At 38.9% G+C, this 19682-nt stretch overlaps 1 protein-coding gene across 2 annotated transcripts; it reads left to right on the top strand.

Annotated features, from left to right (window-relative positions):
- The first annotated feature begins 341 nt into the window (after positions 1–341).
- si:dkey-166k12.1 (solute carrier family 22 member 13) lies at positions 342–19577 on the top strand. 2 transcript variants are annotated; one of them, XM_058753147.1, is made up of 10 exons: positions 342–975; positions 1827–1930; positions 2570–2724; positions 3579–3747; positions 4199–4313; positions 15194–15297; positions 16463–16674; positions 16756–16864; positions 17011–17211; positions 17322–19577. In XM_058753147.1, the coding sequence occupies exons 1-10, from the start codon at positions 637–639 to the stop codon at positions 17422–17424; spliced, it is 1611 nt and encodes a 536-aa protein (XP_058609130.1). In that variant the 5' UTR covers positions 342–636; the 3' UTR covers positions 17425–19577. The 2 variants fall into 2 exon arrangements, with proteins under 2 accessions (XP_058609130.1, XP_058609131.1); XM_058753148.1 differs by lacking the exon at positions 17322–19577 and having other exon boundaries at positions 16760–16864; positions 17011–17186.
- Positions 19578–19682: the final 105 nt, after the last annotated feature.

Here is a 19682-nt window from a genome sequence, read left to right on the forward strand (position 1 = left end):
AGAGAGCTTTGATCTACAGTCTCATTATGCGCGCCGCGCGTCCCATTTAAACCAGCACTTCACCAGAAGCGGGTTTCCCTTAAAACTCCAAACCAATCAGCCATTTCACTCCAGACAACAGCGGAGAAACACTAAAGTTTGCTTTTTATTATCCTTTATATTCTTCATGATTGCTGGTCCAAAGATTGAACGCAGCGCAGCAGTTCTCGATCCATTCCAGACGATGTGGTTCTGCTCCAGTCTTTCTGGTTGTTTCACAGTTTTGTAACAAGCGGAGCGCGAAACCGTGTACAGTCAAACCAAATCTGTCGCGATCCGTGGAAATACAGGCGCATGGAAAGTGGACATCAACTCACTTTGACATTTTTTGGCTTTTAATTGTCTTTTTTCTTAGTTTCTTGATCAGGATTTGTTTGAGCGTCTTTTTAAACCACAAATATAATCTTAAAATGTTATGATGTTGTAGACAACACATTTCTTCAGGATATAAAACACATGATGGATTGAGAACATTTATTTCTGGCATATATTCAGAAATCTACATTATTTTTGATCGTTACTGTACACTTACTCACTGTATTTCGATGGAGGTGTGAAGGCTCATTTGCCTCGATACTTGTTTTTCCAAGGTCGGGAATGAATTTCGATGAGCTGCTGGCCACAATCGGTGGCTTCGGGAGATATCAGAAGCTTCTGTATGTGTGGATATGTCTACCGCAGATCTTTCTCGCGTTCCACATGATGGCGAGCGTCTTCACAGGCGCCACGCCACCTCACCATTGTTGGGGTTCAGGGATGGAGAACGCGTCCCTTGCTGTCGGCAACCTTTCAAATGTGAATCTGAGCATCTCTCTTCTGCCAGGACACGCGGACTCGTGCCCAGCAGGTTCAGGAAAGAACCACAGTATACACTCAACTTGTGAGACAGGATGGGTGTACAGCCACGAGGTCTTCCAGAGCACCACTGTCACTGAGGTAAACGCGAGTCTGCATTCTTCAGAATAGTTAAATGTCAAGTTTTTTCTATCTCTTAAATGGGTACAACGAAATTTAATTTAACCTAACAAGAGTAGGCTATGCAATAAAATAAACTAGCCTACTTAGTTTAAATAATTACATATAATAAAATAAAATTCATACTCTATAATGTTACACAATCTAAAATATAAGCTATACACAACCGTTCAAAAGGTTGGGGTCACTAAGATTTTTTCCCCCTAAGAAATTAATACTTTTATTGAGCAAGGATGCACTAAATTAAGAAATTGAGCAACAGTGACAGTAAAATACAACACACACACACACACACACACAAAACAAAACAAAACAATACATAGGAACTCTTATAAAAAAAATCTATTTCAAATAATGCTATTATTTTCTATTCATCAAAGAATCCTGAACAAAATATGTATAACGGTTTCTACAAAAATATTAAGCAGCACAATTTTTCATCATTGATATGAACATAAGAAATGTTTCTTGAGCACCAAATCAGCATATTAGAATTATTTCTGAAGGATCATGTGACGCTGAAGAAAATTCAGCTTTGCCATTGTGGGAATACATTTTAAGATAAATAAATAGAAATAGAAATCAGTTTTCAGAGTCAAATTGTAATAATATTTCACTATATTTCAATTTTTTATGTATTTTTGATTAAATAAATGCATCCTTGGTGAGCATAAGGGACTTTAATAAATCCTATATACCCCAAACTTTTGTACGGTAATACATAAATATAAGAAGTGCAAAATAAATAAAATAATATGCCAGTAATGATTTTTAGCGACTAATACTAGGGTTTTGTGTATATACATGTGCAGTGGGACCTGGTGTGTGACAAGGCAGGTCTAAACAGTCTGGCCTCCTCTATCTATATGTTGGGGTTGCTTGTAGGAGCTGTTGTGTTTGGAGCTATGGCAGACAGGTATGTACACTCACACACATTTGCATCCTCACACTTCACATGCTTTTTGTTCACCCTAAACAACCTGAGGGAAACTAGCAGGTCATACCCTGCTCATTGCTCTCTATCTCTCTTTCTTTGTCCTGCTTCCTATTCAGCTCTTTATGCATTAAATGCCCATACATACATTTTTTAATGTCAAAATGCACATTGCCTAGAGCTATTTATGCATTCACAGAAAATACTATTTCCAATTCAATGGTCTGTATACTTTGCATGTACTATATATCAATGGTTTTCAACCGGGGGTTGGGGCCCACTAGGGGGCCTTGGCAAAGTTCCAGGGGGGCCCCAATATGTCTTAAAATCATGTAAATCTAGCTATATTGACATACTTTTAAATGCTCTTAGCATTAAAATGCTAAAATACTCTAAAAATAAAAATTTACAATATTCAACTGCCATCATATATTTGAGATTTTATGACAACACAAGTACCAGAGTTACTTGTCAGCAGGGTTTTTGAATAAACATTCAGCTAAATCCACTTCATATATAATTTTAAGACTCTATTGTGTAATAATAATAATAATAAAAACCTGTCCATTCACCAGCATTTTTCATCAAGTCTTTCTCATTCTTTTTTTCTCTCACTGTAAGGTATGGGAGGAGGTTTGCCATGCTCTTGTCTTTAGCCCTTCAGACAGTGTTTGGTGTGGCTGCTGCCTTCACTCCAAACTTCCCTGTTTATGTCACCCTGCGCTTCATCATAGGAATGACAGTGTCGGGCGTGATAATCAATGCGTTTGTTCTAGGTGAGACTTGGAGTACTAAAGTAACTCTCTACTCACTAAAGAGATAGTTCACTCAAAACTACAGATCACTCACTCACTCTCAGATTACTCATTCTCATGTAGTTCCAGGCTTGTATGACTTTTTTCTTCTGTGGAACATAAAACAAGATATTTTGAAGAATGTTGGTAACCAAACAGTTTCAGGTCCCATTGACTTCCATAGTATTTTTTTTTATCCATACTATGGTAGTCACTGGAACTTGAAACCATCCCTTTAATACAAGGAAGACATCATCTTAATTAACATAATCTATTTTATTAGTTATTACTGATCATGCATGTTTCTTGACATAATTATAGACATTTACCAATAATAGAATGTGAGTTGAACATTAACTGGCATAATTCAGGATCTGTGCTTGTACTAAAGGTTACATCTGACCTCTGACCTCTCTCCTGTTTAAGTGCTATTGTTCCCTTGAGCAAGACACTTAACCTCAGGTTAAAGGTGAATTTGTCTTAAACGTTTGCCATGCTGGATAAAAAAAAATCATCTACATGATATTTTAAGTAAAACTTGCATACTGAACTTCTGCTCATCTGCATACTTAATGTCTTACATTTTAGAAACATTTATAATTTTTTTCTAACAGTGTGACTGTCCGAAAACCACAAAACCACAAATTTTCCTCTCAATTGATATAGAAATGTGATATTATATCCCAATGCCTTTACTAGACAAATTCAGACATGCCCTGACTTGTAGCAGGTGAGCTTGTACCATAGGAGGAGAGTCTGATGGACCTCAATATTATCCTCATTATTATGTTCTGCCACCCCCGAACACTTAACCTCCCCTCACCCCTCCTGCACAGGCACAGAGTGGACCTGCACACAGAGACGGATGCTGGCCGGCATCTTCACTGACTTCTTCTTTGGTTTTGGCTACATGCTGCTGGCAGGTGTGGCTTATCTCATCAGAGACTGGAGAAAGCTGCAGCTGGCAATCTCTGCACCAGGATTTCTCTTTATATTCTATGTATGGTGAGACAACACAAAAATGTATACTGAGTTAATTTCGAGTAGTGGAGTTTAGTAGTTTTTGTGATTGATAAGAGTTTTGACTGTTTTTGAAAGATGTTTCTTATGCTTCAATGCTTCATGCATTTGATCAAAAATTCAGTAACAGTACAGTAATATTGTGAAATATTATTATTACAACTTAAAATAACTTTCTATAAGATAAACAAACATTTTAAAATCTGTTATATATACATGTATATTTATTATTATTTATAAATAATTACTATAAAAAGCGCTAATGGTATAATTTTCAGTGTATCTGACCTTACACAATCAGGCCTTGCAAAAGAGTATATAAAGCAGCACTCAATTCTCTTTTTCATTCACTCTTGCTATTTGACTTCCTCCCTTCCTCTGCCTTTATCAGTCAGACAGCATAAATCTCCTTTCATCCTCTCCTCCTTTTTCTCAGGGTTCTTCCACATTCGGCCCGTTGGCTTTTGGTGAATAACCGAAATGAGGAGGCGATTGATCTTCTGCGTAAGGCAGCTAAAGTCAATGGTCGCACCTTACCTCCCACTGTTCAGGTATCAAAAATTTGGACCCTTTTACTCTCTCTGCTCTCTTTTTGGCTTTTTTGTCGTCACGCCTTTGGCACAATCTTTAAATCCCATAAACTCTCTAAAAGCTCTGTTAGCATCACCATGACAACACCATCCCCCACCCTGGGCAACCAAGGGGCCCTTGTTTTTAGTCTTTAAAAAGTGATAGTCTGAAGCTTCACTTCACATCACCAGGGCAACAAGTAGATGACTTTCACATCATCAGGTCAATGAGTGCATTTAGCAAGGTTTCTCCCATTGTTATAAATTTATGTGTGTTTGGGTAATTTGAACTGGGAAAAAGGATGCATTTATTTGATAAAAAATACAGTAAAAACGGTACTGTACAATTTACAGTTTAAAACAACTGTGTTCTATTTAAATATATTTTAGTGAAATGAAAAGTGAAAGTGAAGTGTGGCCAAGTATGGTGACCCATACTCTGAATATGTGCTCTGCATTTAACCCATCCAAGTGCACACACACCCGGAGCAGTGGGCAGCTATATTGCTGCGGTGCCGGGGAGTAGTTGGGGGTTCGGTGCCTTGCTCAAGGGTCTCACCTCAGTCATGGTATTGAAGTTGGGAGAGAGTGCTGGTTATTCACTCCCCCACCAACAATTCCTGCCAGATCTGAGACTCGAACCCACAACCCTTGTGTTACAAGTCAAACTCTCTAACCATTATATCATGACTGCCCTTTAAACGGCAAAGCTGAATGTTCAGCATACTGCAGGCTTCATTGTCACACAATCTTTCAGAATCATTCAAAAACAGGATGTTTTATAAGTTATAACATTTGTTACAAAGTATTATACAGTGGGTACGGAAAGTATTCAGACCCCCTTAAATTTTTCACTCTTTGTTATATTGCAGCCATTTGCTCAGGGCTCTGGCTGGGCCATTCAAGAACAGTCACAGAGTTGTTGTGAAGCCACTCCTTCGTTATTTTAGCTGTGTGCTTAGGGTCATTGTCTTGTTGGAAGGTAAACCTTCGGCCCAGTCTGAGGTCCTGAGCACTCTGGAGAAGGTTTTCGTCCAGGATATCCCTGTACTTGGCCGCATTCAATTCAATTTCAATTCAATTCAATTTATTTCTAAAGCACATTTGAGTTCCACCTTTGATGGCCAAAGTGCTGTACACAAGATAAAATACAATAAAATAAAAACAAATAAACACATATACTTTACACAGAATTAAAAGCACAAGAAAAAAGATGTGTTTTTAATCTAGATTTGAATTCGGCAAACATGGAGGCAGTTCTGACAGATAATGGCAGGCTATTCCATAGCTTACGGACCAGCTACTGCGAAGGCTCTGTCGCCCCTGCGTTGCAGGCGAGACCGTGGTATTCGCAGGAGATGGCCATCTTGGGATCTAAGTGACCTTACCGGAGTATAGATGGTGAGTAAGTCGGAAAGATACCTCGGAGCTAAGTTGTTAAGAGCTTTGTAGACAAATAACAGAATTTTGTAATGGATTCGATATTGGACTGGTAGCCAGTGCAATGAGCATAGAATTGGTGTGATATGGTCTCGTATGCAGCTTCCTGTGAGTAGACGGGCAGCCGCATTTTGGACCATTTGAAGGCGAGAAATGGAAGAGAGGGGTAGCCCAACATACAGAGAATTACAGTAGTCGAGACGTGTAGAGATAAATGCGTGAATAACAGTTTCAAAACCTTTCCTGTTTAAGAAAGGTTTGACTTTGGCTAACCGACGAATTTGATAAAAACTAGTACTAACTACTTTATTAATTTGTTTATCTAAATTGAGACTTTCATCAAGGTGGAAACCAAGATCCTTGACATCTGATGTAAGATATGAAGTAAGTGCGCCAAGATCAATGGATTTTTCACCTGAGTGCACTTTTGGCCCAAATTGAATGATTTGGGTTTTATCGTCGTTGAGTAACATAAAATTATTTGTGAGCCACATTTTGATTTCTTGCAAACAGGCTTCCAATCTTTTAAAAGCTAAGGTATCATTACGTTTTATGGGTATATAGAGTTGTGTATCATCTGCATAGCAGTGGTACAATACCCCATATTTACTCATAATAGATCCCAGAGGTAACATATACAGCGAAAATAACAATGGTGCTAAAATCGATCCCTGGGGTACACTGCAAGTAAGTTGAGCCATCGAGGATGAAAGAGCACCTAAGCTAACGGATAAACTTCTATTTGACAGGAAGGATTGAAACCATTTCAAAACTGTACCCGAAATACCGATAGAATGTTCAAGCCGGGATAAGAGAATCCTGTGGTCCACAAAGTCAAAGGCTGAACTCAGATCTAACAACACTAATGCCATAGTATCGCCGCCGTCCGTGGTCAATAAAATATCGTTAAAAACTTTCAGGAGAGCAGACTTAGTGCTGTGCAGAGCTTTAAACCCAGATTGAAAGACGTCAGAAATAGAATTCCTTTGCAAGTAATTTTGCAACTGAATGGAGACAGCTTTTTCAATAATTTTTGATAAGAACGGCAAATTAGAAATGGGTCGATAGTTTGCAAGAATTTCTGTATCAAGCGATTTCTTTTTAAGAATCGGGGTCACAGTAGCAATTTTGAAACAGGCTGGGATTGTCCCAGTCAACAGACAGTTATTAATAATACATAGAATGTCTGGGCCGACTATATCGAAGATCTGTTTTAGAAAACGTGAAGGAAGAATGTCATGGGGAGAAGTAGTGGGCTTCAGTTTTAGAACGATTTCTTTACACGTCTGAAGGGAAAGCAGTGTAAATTCACTCCACTGTGTACATGAGAGGGAAAAATCAGATACAGATTGTATCGAGGTAAACACTTGAGATCGAGTAGTATTAATTTTGTTAGAAAAATAGTTAAGAAATTTTTCACACTGAAGAGAAGAGATAACAGAAGCGGATTTGACAGAAGGGTTAAGAACAGAGTCAATGGTTGAAAATAACGTTTTACAAACGTTTTTTGTTTGCCAAGGATCGCGCGTTAGCAAGCCCCATCCTAAGCTGCGGTGGATCCTGCTGAGCGACCGAAGGTCGGCAAAGTGAGCGCAAATTACAAAGATTCGCTTTCCTACGTCGGAGTCGCGGAGAACTCAAATGGGTAATCCTGGGAGGCGAATCCGGATCAATCAAACGGATCCGCGAATACCCACGATCCGCCGAGCGCCAAGAGATCCAGGGACGGCAAACCGAGTCCGGCGGCATTAGGGCTGACAGCTGGGAGCCCAGGCCAACTTCAATCGCACGGCCACGCCACCCCGTTTCCCGCGTCGTCTCCGGCGTCTCTTACGTGGAACCCCGAAAGCACGCCAGTGTAGGAAGTCAGAGGAACAGAGCTGCGTAGGTGATGAGTAGAACTCATAGTTTTTTAGATTGGAGTGGAGTCCAAGAGGTTTTGGCATAGCGTGATAAATATCAATAAGTTGTTGGCGGTCATAAATAAGCAGCGAATAACTAGGTGAAAACAGTAAAGTCAATACCAACATAGTGAGTAGCGGAGTCAGTGGACGGCACGCCATACACACCGGCGCCATCTCACTACAGGCATTCATCTTTCCCTCGATTGCAACCAGTCGTCCTGTCCCTGCAGCTGAAAAACACCCCCACAGCATGATGCTGCCACCACCATGCTTCACTGTTGGGACTGTATTGGACAGGTGATGAGCAGTGCCTGGTTTTCTCCACACATACCGCTTAGAATTAAGGCCAAAAAGTTCTATCTTGGTCTCATCAGACCAGAGAATCTTATTCAGGTGTTTTTTAGCAAACTCCATGCGGGCTTTCATGTGTCTTGCACTGAGGAGAGGCTTCCGTCGGGCCACTCTGCCATTAAGCCCCAACTGGTGGAGGGCTGCAGTGATGGTTGACTTTCTACAACTTTCTCCCATCTCCCGACTGCATCTCTGGAGCTCAGCCACAGTGATCTTTGGGTTCTTCTTTACCTCTCTCACCAAGGCTCTTCTCCCCCGATAGCTCAGTTTGGCCGGATGGCTCTAGGAAGGGTCTGGTTGTCCCAAATGTCTTCCATTTAAGGATTATGGAGGCCACTGTGCTCTTAGGAACCTTAAATGCAGCAGAAATTGTTTTGTAACCTTGGCCAGATCTGTGCCTTGCCACAATTCTGTCTCTGAGCTCTTCAGGCAGTTCCTTTGACCTCATGATTCTCATTTGCTCTGACATGCACTGTGAGCTGTAAGGTCTTATATAGACAGGTGTGTGGCTTTCCTAATCAAGTCCAATCAGTATAATCAAACACAGCTGGACTCAAATGAAGGTGTAGAACCATCTCAAGGATGATCAGAAGAAATGGACAGCACCTGAGTTAAATATATGAGTGTCACAGCAAAGGGTCTGAATACTTAGGACCATGTGATATTTCAGTTTTTCTTTTTTAATAAATCTGCAAAAATGTCAACAATCTGTGTTTTTCTGTCAATATGGGGTGCTGTGTGTACATTAATGAGGGGAAAAAATGAACTTAAATGATTTTAGCAAATGGCTGCAATATAACAAAGAGTGAAAAATTTAACGAGTCAAAAATGGACAAATGATGTGCCTGGGGTACTTGTAACACTGATTCCAGGTATCCTGAGAGGATGGGCAATATAATTTATTTTATTACATTTCCTGAATCCAAACAAAACAGAGCAAAATTTCCCTAAGTATTCAACTAAGAAAAAAACGTTCATTTTCTGGTTGTCATACACTCATTAAGTTACAATTTTCATCTGCTCAAGCAGAACGTTAATGTTATCTTGTGCTTTAGCAAGGTATCTCTGGCTAAAACTGACTAACGTTAAAGTTAGTGAGTCCATGCTAACGTACAAACCTAAATAGCGGACTGTTCTACATAAACCACAGGCTGCTGACTTCAACACTCTGCTTGCCTCATTTGACCTCAAGCGCGTGTCTACTACAGTTACTCACAAATCAGGTAATCAATTGGACCTTATCTACACACGCTACTGCTCCACTGACAACACTTTAGTTACACTGTTGCACACCTCAAACCACTTCCTCATCACTTCTAACCTCACATTGACTCCGAACACAACACACACTCCTCCGCAGGTCTCCTTTCGGCGTAACCTATGCTCGCTCTCTCCCACTCACCTATCCTCTATGGTTTCATCCTCGCTTCCTCCACTCTCTCAGTTTTCAGCACTGGACACAAACACCGCTACTGACATTTTTTTGCTCTACTCTAACATCTTGCTTGGACAACTTTTGCCCCCTTTCATCCACGCATCACCTTCTCTGCCCCCTGGCTATCTGATGTTCTCCGGGAACATCGCTCTAGAATCAGGGTTGCAGAGAGGAAGTGGCACAAATCAAAAAACTCTACTGACCTTAGTGTATATCAGTCACTCCTCTCCTCCTTCTCTGCAAATGTCCCCTCTGCTAAAACAACATACTACCACAACAAAATTAACAACTGTTCTGACTCTCGCACGCTTTTCAAAACCTTTTCTTCTCTTCTTTGTCCTCCTCCACCCCCTCCTTCATCAACTCATACTGCTGATGACTTTGCAATATTTTTCATAAATAAAACAAGAAGCATCATCGACCAATTCTCCACACCACAAACTGACAAAAACTTCATAATCACAAATGCTCATTCTCTCTCCTCCTTCTCTCCACTCTCAGAGGCAGACGTTTCTAAACTTATACTTTCCAATCATCCTACTACCTGCCCGCTTGATCCTATCTCCACTCACCTCCTTCAGGCCATTTCTTCTTCAGTTATACCCACGCTCACTCATATTATCAACGCCTCTCTTCACTCTGGTACATTTCCCGCAGCATTCAAGCAGGCTCTGGTAACCCCACTGCTTAAGAAACCCTCTCTAAATCCAGCACTTTTAGAAAACTTCCTTCTGCCGTTCATTGCAAAGACACTTGAGTGAGTTGTGTTCAACCAACTCTTTATGTTTCTTGCACAGAACAACCTCATGAACAGCAACCAATCTGGCTTCAAAAGCAGCCACTCGACAGAGACTCCACTGCTCTCGGTTATCGAAGCCCTGAGACTGGCAAGAGCGGCTTCGGCAAGAGCGGCTTCCGCGAGAGCGGCTTCCAAATCCTCAGTGCTCATTTGCTGGATCTGTCTGCTGCTTTTGACACTGTTAACCACCAGATCCTCCTGTCCACCCTCATGAAGATGGGTGTCTCAGGAACCGCACTCCAGTGGTTCAATTCTTACCTCTCCGGTAGGTCCTTCAGGGTGTCTTGGAGGGGTGAGGTTTCTAAGTCGCAACTTCTTGCTAATAAGGTTCCTCAAGGCTCAGTGCTTGGACCATTTCTCTTCTATATGTCATCTTTAAGATCTGTCATTCAGAAGCATGGCTTTTCCTATCATTGCTATGCTGATGACACTCAACTCTACTTCTCATTCCAACCAGATGATGGTCTCAGCCAACCCAGCACTTCATCACAATCTCTCTATACAGATAGGTTTGTCAACCATAACTCCTTCCAGAACAGCCAGGAACCTTGGAGTTGTGATGGATGATCGGTTAAGCTTCATAGACCATATTGCTACAACGGCCCGGTCCTGCAGGTTTGCATTATACAACATTAGGAAGATTAGACCCTTCCTAACAGAGCAGACCACACAACTTCTTGTCCAAGCTCTTGTTTTCTCCAGACTGGACTATTGTAATGCTCTCTTGGCAGGCCTTCCTGCATGTACTATCAAGCCTCTGCAACTGATCCAAAATGCAGCAGCCAGAGTGGTCTTTAATGAGCCGAAGAAAGCTCATGTAACACCTCTCTTCATCAGCTTGCACTGGCTGCCAATAGCCGCTTGCATCAAATTCAAGGTACTGATGCTTGCCTACAAGACAACCACTGGCGCTGCACCAATATACCTAAACTCGCTAGTTCAAACCTACGCGCCCTCCAGAAGCTTGCGTTCGGCACATGAACAACGCCTTGTGGTGCCATCCCAAAGGGGCACAAAATCACTCTCACGGACCTTTTCCTGGACAGTCCCCAACTGGTGGAACGACCTGCCTATCTCAATCCAAGCAGCTGAGTCTTTAGCCATTTTCAAAAAACATCTAAAGACAAAAAAAATATTTTTCGCCATCACTTGACCAATTAATACTAGCACTTACCTATTCTATTCTATTATAGTCTAGTCTAGTCTAGTCTATTTGTTTTGGTCTAATTTATTTATTAAAAAAAATAAAAAAATCATTGCTATGTGCACTGTGCTAGACTAACTGAGACTGTCACAGCACTTGTATATTGTAGTGGTGGCGAGGTCCTTATCTTTGAATGCTCAGAGAGTGGAAAGTACTGTGACAATGGAGGAAGCTACAGGATTAACATCTTCCTCAGATTCTCCGAAGTGGAGTCGCGTGGTGAAAAAGGAAACAAGGTTTTGAGAATGCTGCTGTCACTAAATCAAGATTGCTTCCTGTCATTCTCAGGCAGAAAAAGAAGTCAGGTAATGTCATGTCTATTGTTGGTACTGGAGCTGTGGGCAACATCAGAATGGTCAAGACCAAACTGGTGAGTGTTTTTGCCTCCAAGTTTACACCTGACTTAGATGCCTTGACTTTGTCTGAGTATCTGAAAGAAAAACTTGGTCGCAATGTTGCTTGTCAGAAGATTGAAACTGTACAAAGCAGATACAGTTCATTTAAAGTATCTGCAGAATGTAATGAAGTCAGTGAAATGTATGACCCGCAGCTCTGGCCCGAAGGGGCTTTTGTTAGATGCTATTATGAGCCGGGAGTCATCGGGTCTAATTCTGCACCAGTCGCTGGGGAAAGTGTGCACCCTCGGGTAGAATAACTAAGTATTGGTGCCCCCCATGGACATTCGAGTTGTGTCATATAACTGTCGTGGTCTGCACGTGGGCCAGAGTGATGGGGATCAAGCTCGCCGTATGGTTGTGGACAGTCTTTTGGAGAACTGTGACATTTTATGATGGCAAGATACATTTTTAGCAATGCAAGATTTGGATAAATTGAATTCTCTTAATGATAACTTTAATGGTGCTGATGAATCTACAACAGATCTTTAATTAAAGGTAGGATATCTGGGGGTGTAGCCATACTGTGGAAAAAAAAGTTAGACTCACTGGTTAAGGACAGATACAGATTACTTATCAAGATAAGAAATGTATTATTCTAAATGTGTATACACTTTACGAATGCCATCATAATGAAGATGAATATTTAAATAGACTAGCTTTTATCAGTTCTTTTATTGAAATTTCTACTATTTCCAGTGTGTATGTCATTATTTTCTAGTCATATTGTTCAGTTTTGCAGAGATAATAATCTAATTTTGTCAAGTGAAGTGTGTTTATCTGTAGATAGCTATACCTATATTAGTGAGGCTTGGAACACTACATCATGGTTGGACCATTGTATTAGTACAGCAGATGCACATGCCTCGCTGAGGGATATGAGTATCTTATATGATACAGTAACAACTGATCATATACCTGTGTCTATGGTAATAAATGTTGACTCTTTCATAGCAATGTCTAATAATGAAAGTAATATCAATGCAGCAAAAATGGATTGGTCAGCACTTACAAAGGAGGACCTTTTAGCCTATTATGTAAGTACAGATAAATGCCTGAGTAATATTCGTTTACCTAGGGATGCAATGATGTGTAGCAATGTTAACTGTAAAGTTGTAAATCATCAGAGGGATATCTGCTCAATGTATAATGATATAGTAAATGCCTTGCATGGTTGTATTAAGCCATTTTTTTAAATCGAAGGGTATAATGAATAAGACTAGGCCTGGATGGAGTAAATATGTAGCTGAATATCAGGTTGAAGCCCAGGAAGCTTATAAATTATGGGTTATGGCAGGTAGACCCAGGCAAGGGCCTGAGCTTGAGTATAAGAAATCTACAAATTCAAGATATAAATGCTATTTGTTTTATCTGTAAAAATGAGCAAACCTTAAGGGCTGATTCTATGGCTATGAAGCTGCTAAATCATAATATTACTGATTTTTGGAAAGAAGTCTTTTTCGCGCCTTGAGCGTTCAAATATGGTTAAGCATACGTGTCAATATGCGAGTATCCTCGTAAACAGTCATTTGTGTCTTTCATGAACATTATAGTTAAAGAAAGCATGCATGTGAAGTGTAGTAGGCTATGTGAGTTCCTGGCATTGTACTGTATGATGTGATTTTAAAGGGATAGATCACCCAAAAATGTAAATACTGTCATCATTTACTCAGCCTCGAGTTATTCTGAACCTGTATGAATTTCTTTGTTCACCTCAACATAAAAGAAGATATTTTGAAGAATGTTCATAACAAGAAGGTTTCTGGGCCCCATTGACTTTTTTTTTTTCATACTATGAAAGTCATGCAGCAGCTGTTTGGTTACCAGCATTGTTCCCAATATATTATTTTGCCTTCAACAGCAGAAGGAAACTCATACAGGTTAAGAAAAACAACAGAATTTTAATTTTTGGGTGAACTATTCTAAAGCAGCCTGATATAGCTGCTGTTGCCATTTGTGTCAATAATGTGAATCAAACATCACTCCATGTCCTTGACTGAATCACTTTTGTAAAATAAGAATTAATCTGTATTGAATTTATACAGTGAAGACCATTCAGTCTATTTGTACATTTACTTTACACAATATAATGTTTTTTATTCAGTGCTTTAAGTTTTTCAAGTAGGTTGATTTATGTATCTTTGTTCTTTTGTCATTCATGACTGTTTACTTGTCTTAAGTAAGCTTGGTTTTACTTAGGCTAGTATTATTTTTTGTGATATTGTAATTAGTAACAAGAATTATGAAATTTCAGTGCATCAAAAATGTTGATAGGATAAAAATCTTATTTTGAAGCTATATGTAATTTTTGTGATGGGGGGCCCTGCAGTAAGTCATAGCCCCGGGGCCCAGTGAGGTCTTAATGCGGCCCTACAGATGATGCGAGTAAAATGGGGCAATAAGGTCTCTGCCCCTTTTGGGGTTAGTAACGGTGTGAGACAAGGGGGGATTTTGTCCCCAATTCTGTTTAATCTTTATATGGATGAGCTATCTGAATTTATGAATGTCTGTAAAACTGGTTGTATGATTGGGAATATTTTAGTGAGTCATATTATGTATGCAGATGATCTTGTGGTGTTTAGTCCTAGCAGTGCTGGTTTTCAACAGCTTTTAACTATGTGTTCTGATTATGGTCTTGAACATGATATTTTATCTCACATTTAGTCTCACTGTGTGTGCGAAAGTAAAATACCTTGGACATTTTATCACTGAACGCATGACAGATGATGAGGATATTAAAAGGCAATGCCGTATGATGTATATGCAGGCGACTTTTATACTTTTACTTAAGTTTAGCTTGTGTTCAGATGAGGTGAAGGTGTCACTTTTCAAAGCATACTGTACAACACTTTATACTGCTCATTTGTGGTGTAACTACAGAGCATCTAGTTTGCAGAAGCTGCAAGTAGCTTATAATGATGCAATGAGAATCTTACTACGGAGACCTGGCATAGTGCAAGTGAAATGTTTGTGAGTGCAAGAGTAATCACTTTTAAAGCACTGTTACTGTTGCATCTATCTTATGTATAGATGTATCTGCAGGCTTAATGCTTCTAAAAATGAGATTATTGTGGGTTTATCAAATATAGGGGTTAGTACTACACGGTATCAGTCAAAGCTGTGGAGACACTGGTATTGCTGTATTTTGTAACTCTTTATGTTCTGTGACCTTGAGTCTGTAATAAAGTTTGATTGATTGATTGATTGATTGATTGATTGTTGCTCTCTCATTGGTCTGTTTGCTTCTACTTTGTAAATCGCTTTGGATAAAAACGTCCGCCAAATGACTAAATGTAAATATAATTGTATTAAAGTGTCATTTTTGCTATCACAGGTGGAGCAATATGTGGGCCCACAAGGACGGAGTAAATATACAGCTGCTGACCTGATCCGAACTCCCCAGATGAGGAAGAGAGCTCTCATACTCTTCTACATCTGGTGAGATTACAATGAGTAGCTGTGTGTATATATATAATGGCTATTATGTTAATGTTTTACTATGGTCCCATAACAAGAAAATTCATCTTATCACTAATATTAATCAAGGTAAGTATCACCTCATGAACAGAATTTTTTTGTTGTGTGTCTTTTCCAATCAAGCTGTAATTTTATTAAATTCTGCAAAAATATGCAAAAATAGTATGTTTAGGCTAGATGAAATGCTAGTTATAAAATTTGCTTGAGCAAGACAAAGCAACCTGCCATTTTATTTTTAAAAAAAGCTATAAAATGCTATAAAAATGCAATACATGTCATGGAAATGATACTGTGATGGGAATTGATGATTTTCATAAAAAAAAAATAAACAAAGTATGACAGATGTCTCCAGTCAGCGAGTGAAAAGTGTTTGTATTCTAAAAATCCACAGGGCCAAATGCTCTTATAGTTGAAGAAGCACCCACAAACTTGATTGTGTGCAGCAGTATTCAGTGTTTGCAGTGTTGGGAAGGTTACTTTGGAAATGTAATAGGTAACAGATTACAAGTTACCTTGTCTAAAATGTAATGAGTAGTGTAACTATTTCAATTACTTTTTATAGTAATGTAACTGATTACATTTGATTACTTTTCTAAATATCAAATGTTTTCAACTGGTAATTATTTTCAAACATGTAAACCAGTCAGGGTTAACCTTACAGTAGTACTCAACATCTGATTATTGTCACTTTCAAAATCCTTCATCACTTGAATTAAGATTATAATAATTTAATTTTAAAGGTTAAATACTGATTTAAAACCATAACAAGAAATAGTTTAGTAGCTATGATACTGTTTTTGAAATCATGGTTACAGAAACACTGGCGTCTAACAATGGCTTGAAAAAAACAGTTAATCTTAAAAAATAAAGCATATACATAAATCCAAATAGGAAATAAAACAGTCATCAAATAAGCTTGTGTCCTATTCTGTGTGAATTAACTTTAATTGAATTGCTCTAATTTCTCAGCAACTGTAACTGATTACAATTACATTTATTTTGTAATTAAATTACATAATTTAGCTACATGTAACTAGTTACTCCCCAGCACTGAGTGTTTGTAATCATGCCCTTCACACACATAAAGGTGACCCTTAATTGACTTTATGTCTCTGTGTTTCTCCAGGTTTGTTAATGTGTTGGTGTATTATGGTCTGTCTCTGGGTGTGTCTGACCTCGGGGCAGACCTTTACCTCACTCAGTTCATGTTTGGATTGGTTGAAATTCCTGCAAGGTCGCTGGTGTTGGTTCTGCTGCCCTGCAGTAGACGGATCCCACTGAGTGTGTTCCTTGCTGTGGGAGGCGGTGCATGTCTGCTGACCCTCACTGTTCCAGCAGGTGACCAGTTAAACATGGCTAGAGGCACTTTTCTAGAATTTGTCTTTTTAATTATTTTCTTATCAAACATTTTTCTCTCAGACAGTGCTCATATTCGGACTGCTTTGGCCATGGTGGGGAAATTTGGAATTACAGCATCTTTTGCCATCATCTATATTTATTCTGCAGAACTATTCCCTACTGTTCTCAGGTACTCACACACAAAACCTTCTCAAAAGCCATGATCTGTTAGCAAGTCCATGAAAATCAGGTGGGAGTGAAGAGCTTGCATTCTGGATTTCAACATATAGTCAAATGTGTGGAAATAATATCAGATTTGACTTTTTGCATCTACAGGCAAACAGGTATTGGTGTTTCTTCTATGTTCGCACGGATGGGTGGAGTTTTAGCGCCACTAATAAACCTGCTTGGACGCCACACACCTGTTGTGCCCATGGTGATTTTTGGCTCCACCCCTCTGCTTGCTGCAGTGCTTGCTCTAGCATTGCCTGAGACTGCCAATCAACCACTACCAGACAGCATTCATGAAGCAGAGAGGTAAAAAAATGACACCACAAAAAATGAAAGGGATAGTTCACACCAAAATTAAAACCCTGTTATCCTGAAAACACATCTCAAATAGTTTATCCTCCTCTCTCCTCCTTTAGGTCAGCTCTGAAATATGACGGACAAATTCCTGTACATACCAGCCAACTGCCAAGCTACACAGAAGGACAGGAACTGCAGTGTTTAGCAGATGAGTCCAGTTAGACGTATATGATCACACACAAACTCTATGCAGTGTCTCAGTCTAGTGTGTTTACATGATTAGTCTTGCTGATGATCAGTGAAACTTGAAAATGGTTCAGGTTTTGATACAAAAATGCCTCTTTTGTGACTTTGACAGATATTTGAACTTTTTATACATATTTTGAAATGGCTGTAGGTTGTGTATTACATCAGGATTAGCAGTTTAAGAAAACTTAAGTGTAAAGTTAAAAAAATGGATGACCGGGTCTGAAAGCACTGCGATTTGTACATCAAAAATGTTTATCAGACCTCTCTATGCAAAACAAAGAGAGATGCTCTAAACAAACATAAGGGAACATTTGTGAATTAGTAAGGCAAACTAAATTCATTCAGTTTACTTTTAACAGATATTTACATTTAAAATGTGACTCTGGACCACAAAACCAGTCTTAAGTGTCAATATTTCGAAATTGAGATTTATACATCATCTGAAAGCTGAATAAATAATCTTTCCACTGATGTATGGTTTGTTAGGATCGGACAATATTTGGCTGAGATACAACTATTTGAAAATCTGGAATCTGAGGGTGCAAAAAAATCTAAATATTGAGAAAATCGCCTTTAAAGTTGTTCAAATGAAGTTCTTAGCAATGCAACTTCAAATGACGTTTTGATATGTTTACGGTAAGAAATTATCAAAATATCTTCATGGAACATGATCTTTACTTAATATCCTAATGATTTTTGGCATAAAATAATTTTTAAAAATTTTGACCCATACAGTGTATTTTTGGCTATTGCTACAAATATACCCCAGCGACTTAAGACTGGTTTTGTGGTCCAGAGTCACAAATGTGTTTTTTTTTTTTCTTCTGGCAAATGGACCAAAAAAATATTCATGACTGGTCCTAGTCATAATCATATGCTCTCTAGAATGAGAATGTGCCTCCCACTAACACCAACTGCCACTCAGTATAAATGGCAAAGTTGTGAGTGTTTGGTCTAGTGGAGAGTGAACCAGTGCCTTCTTTGTAAAGTACTTCTTGACATATTGTATCCAATGTTTGGGAATAACGCCAGATTTGTCTGATGTGGGGACAGTGGGTTGCTGTTAGATTTGGTTGAGATGATAATTCCCAAAGATTATGCCTGGTTGAAATTGTTTAATAGCGTGCTAGTATCCTGAATGATCTAGCTCAGTAGCTAGACGGGAAAGTATCTTGTTTAGTGCTGTTTTGTCTGTTGTTTGACTGCATTTAATTTTTCTGTTGCTTTAGAGAAAAAAAAAATCTCATCATCATACGCACAATTAAAGAAATTTAATGTAGAGTGGGATTAATATGTATGGTGGCGACTTTGCTTGAGGCAATGATACATACACTACTGCAGAAGGTCATGAGATTGCCGTGATGATCCATGGTCACAAACTCATAGACTCAGCTGCACACTGCCAAATGACACAATCTAGTTTTTACCTTTACATCCTGACATTAACTATGTACTTTTACTGCATGCATTTGTTTGATAGAAATTAACTATTTTATTATCATGCGATTTGTCTAATGTTCTAAATATTGATGGGGTGCAGATCTTAAGAGGATATACACCTATCATTATTTACTCACCCCCCATGCCATTTTAAACCCTTATTCTATGTCCTACAGAATACCATGAAAGCATTGCTCTATATTTAAAGTCTTCTTGTGTAAAATTTTGAATGAGGAACAGACTAAAATGTTAAGTCATTATTCACATAGAAGACTGAAAACTGCAGTGACCAGGTCATTTGAGAAAGCACTTGAGAACTAGATCAGTGAATAAATTGCTCTTAGGTGGTTCAGGCTGAATGATTCATTCCTGAATCTGGGTTTCACTCACGAACCAAAATTCTTGTAAATATCTGATTTTAAGTTCGGAACAACAAGAGAGTGAGTAAATCAAGATGGAATTTTATAACTATATTTTTTAACCAAAACACTTTTATATATCACTGCATGATTATCATGATCTAAATATTTTTACTCTGTCATACGACCTTAATTTGTCTGTTACATCTGTGACTGATGTCTTTTAACCTGATGAAATGTAAAGACATTTTTATCCCAGAAGAGGGCACCATTAGTGGAACTACCATTAAGAAAACTGGATGGTTACCACAGCCCCCAGTCTTAAAATATTGAGGACATCAGAATGAATCAATTGGGGTCTAATGAAACTGTTATGTAGGCCTGCTAATTACTGACCATTGCCTGTGAACAAGTATGAATGTGCGTGTTAGT

Source organism: Onychostoma macrolepis, chromosome 19, assembly GCF_012432095.1.
Source record: "Onychostoma macrolepis isolate SWU-2019 chromosome 19, ASM1243209v1, whole genome shotgun sequence".
NCBI classification, from domain to species: domain Eukaryota; kingdom Metazoa; phylum Chordata; class Actinopteri; order Cypriniformes; family Cyprinidae; genus Onychostoma; species Onychostoma macrolepis.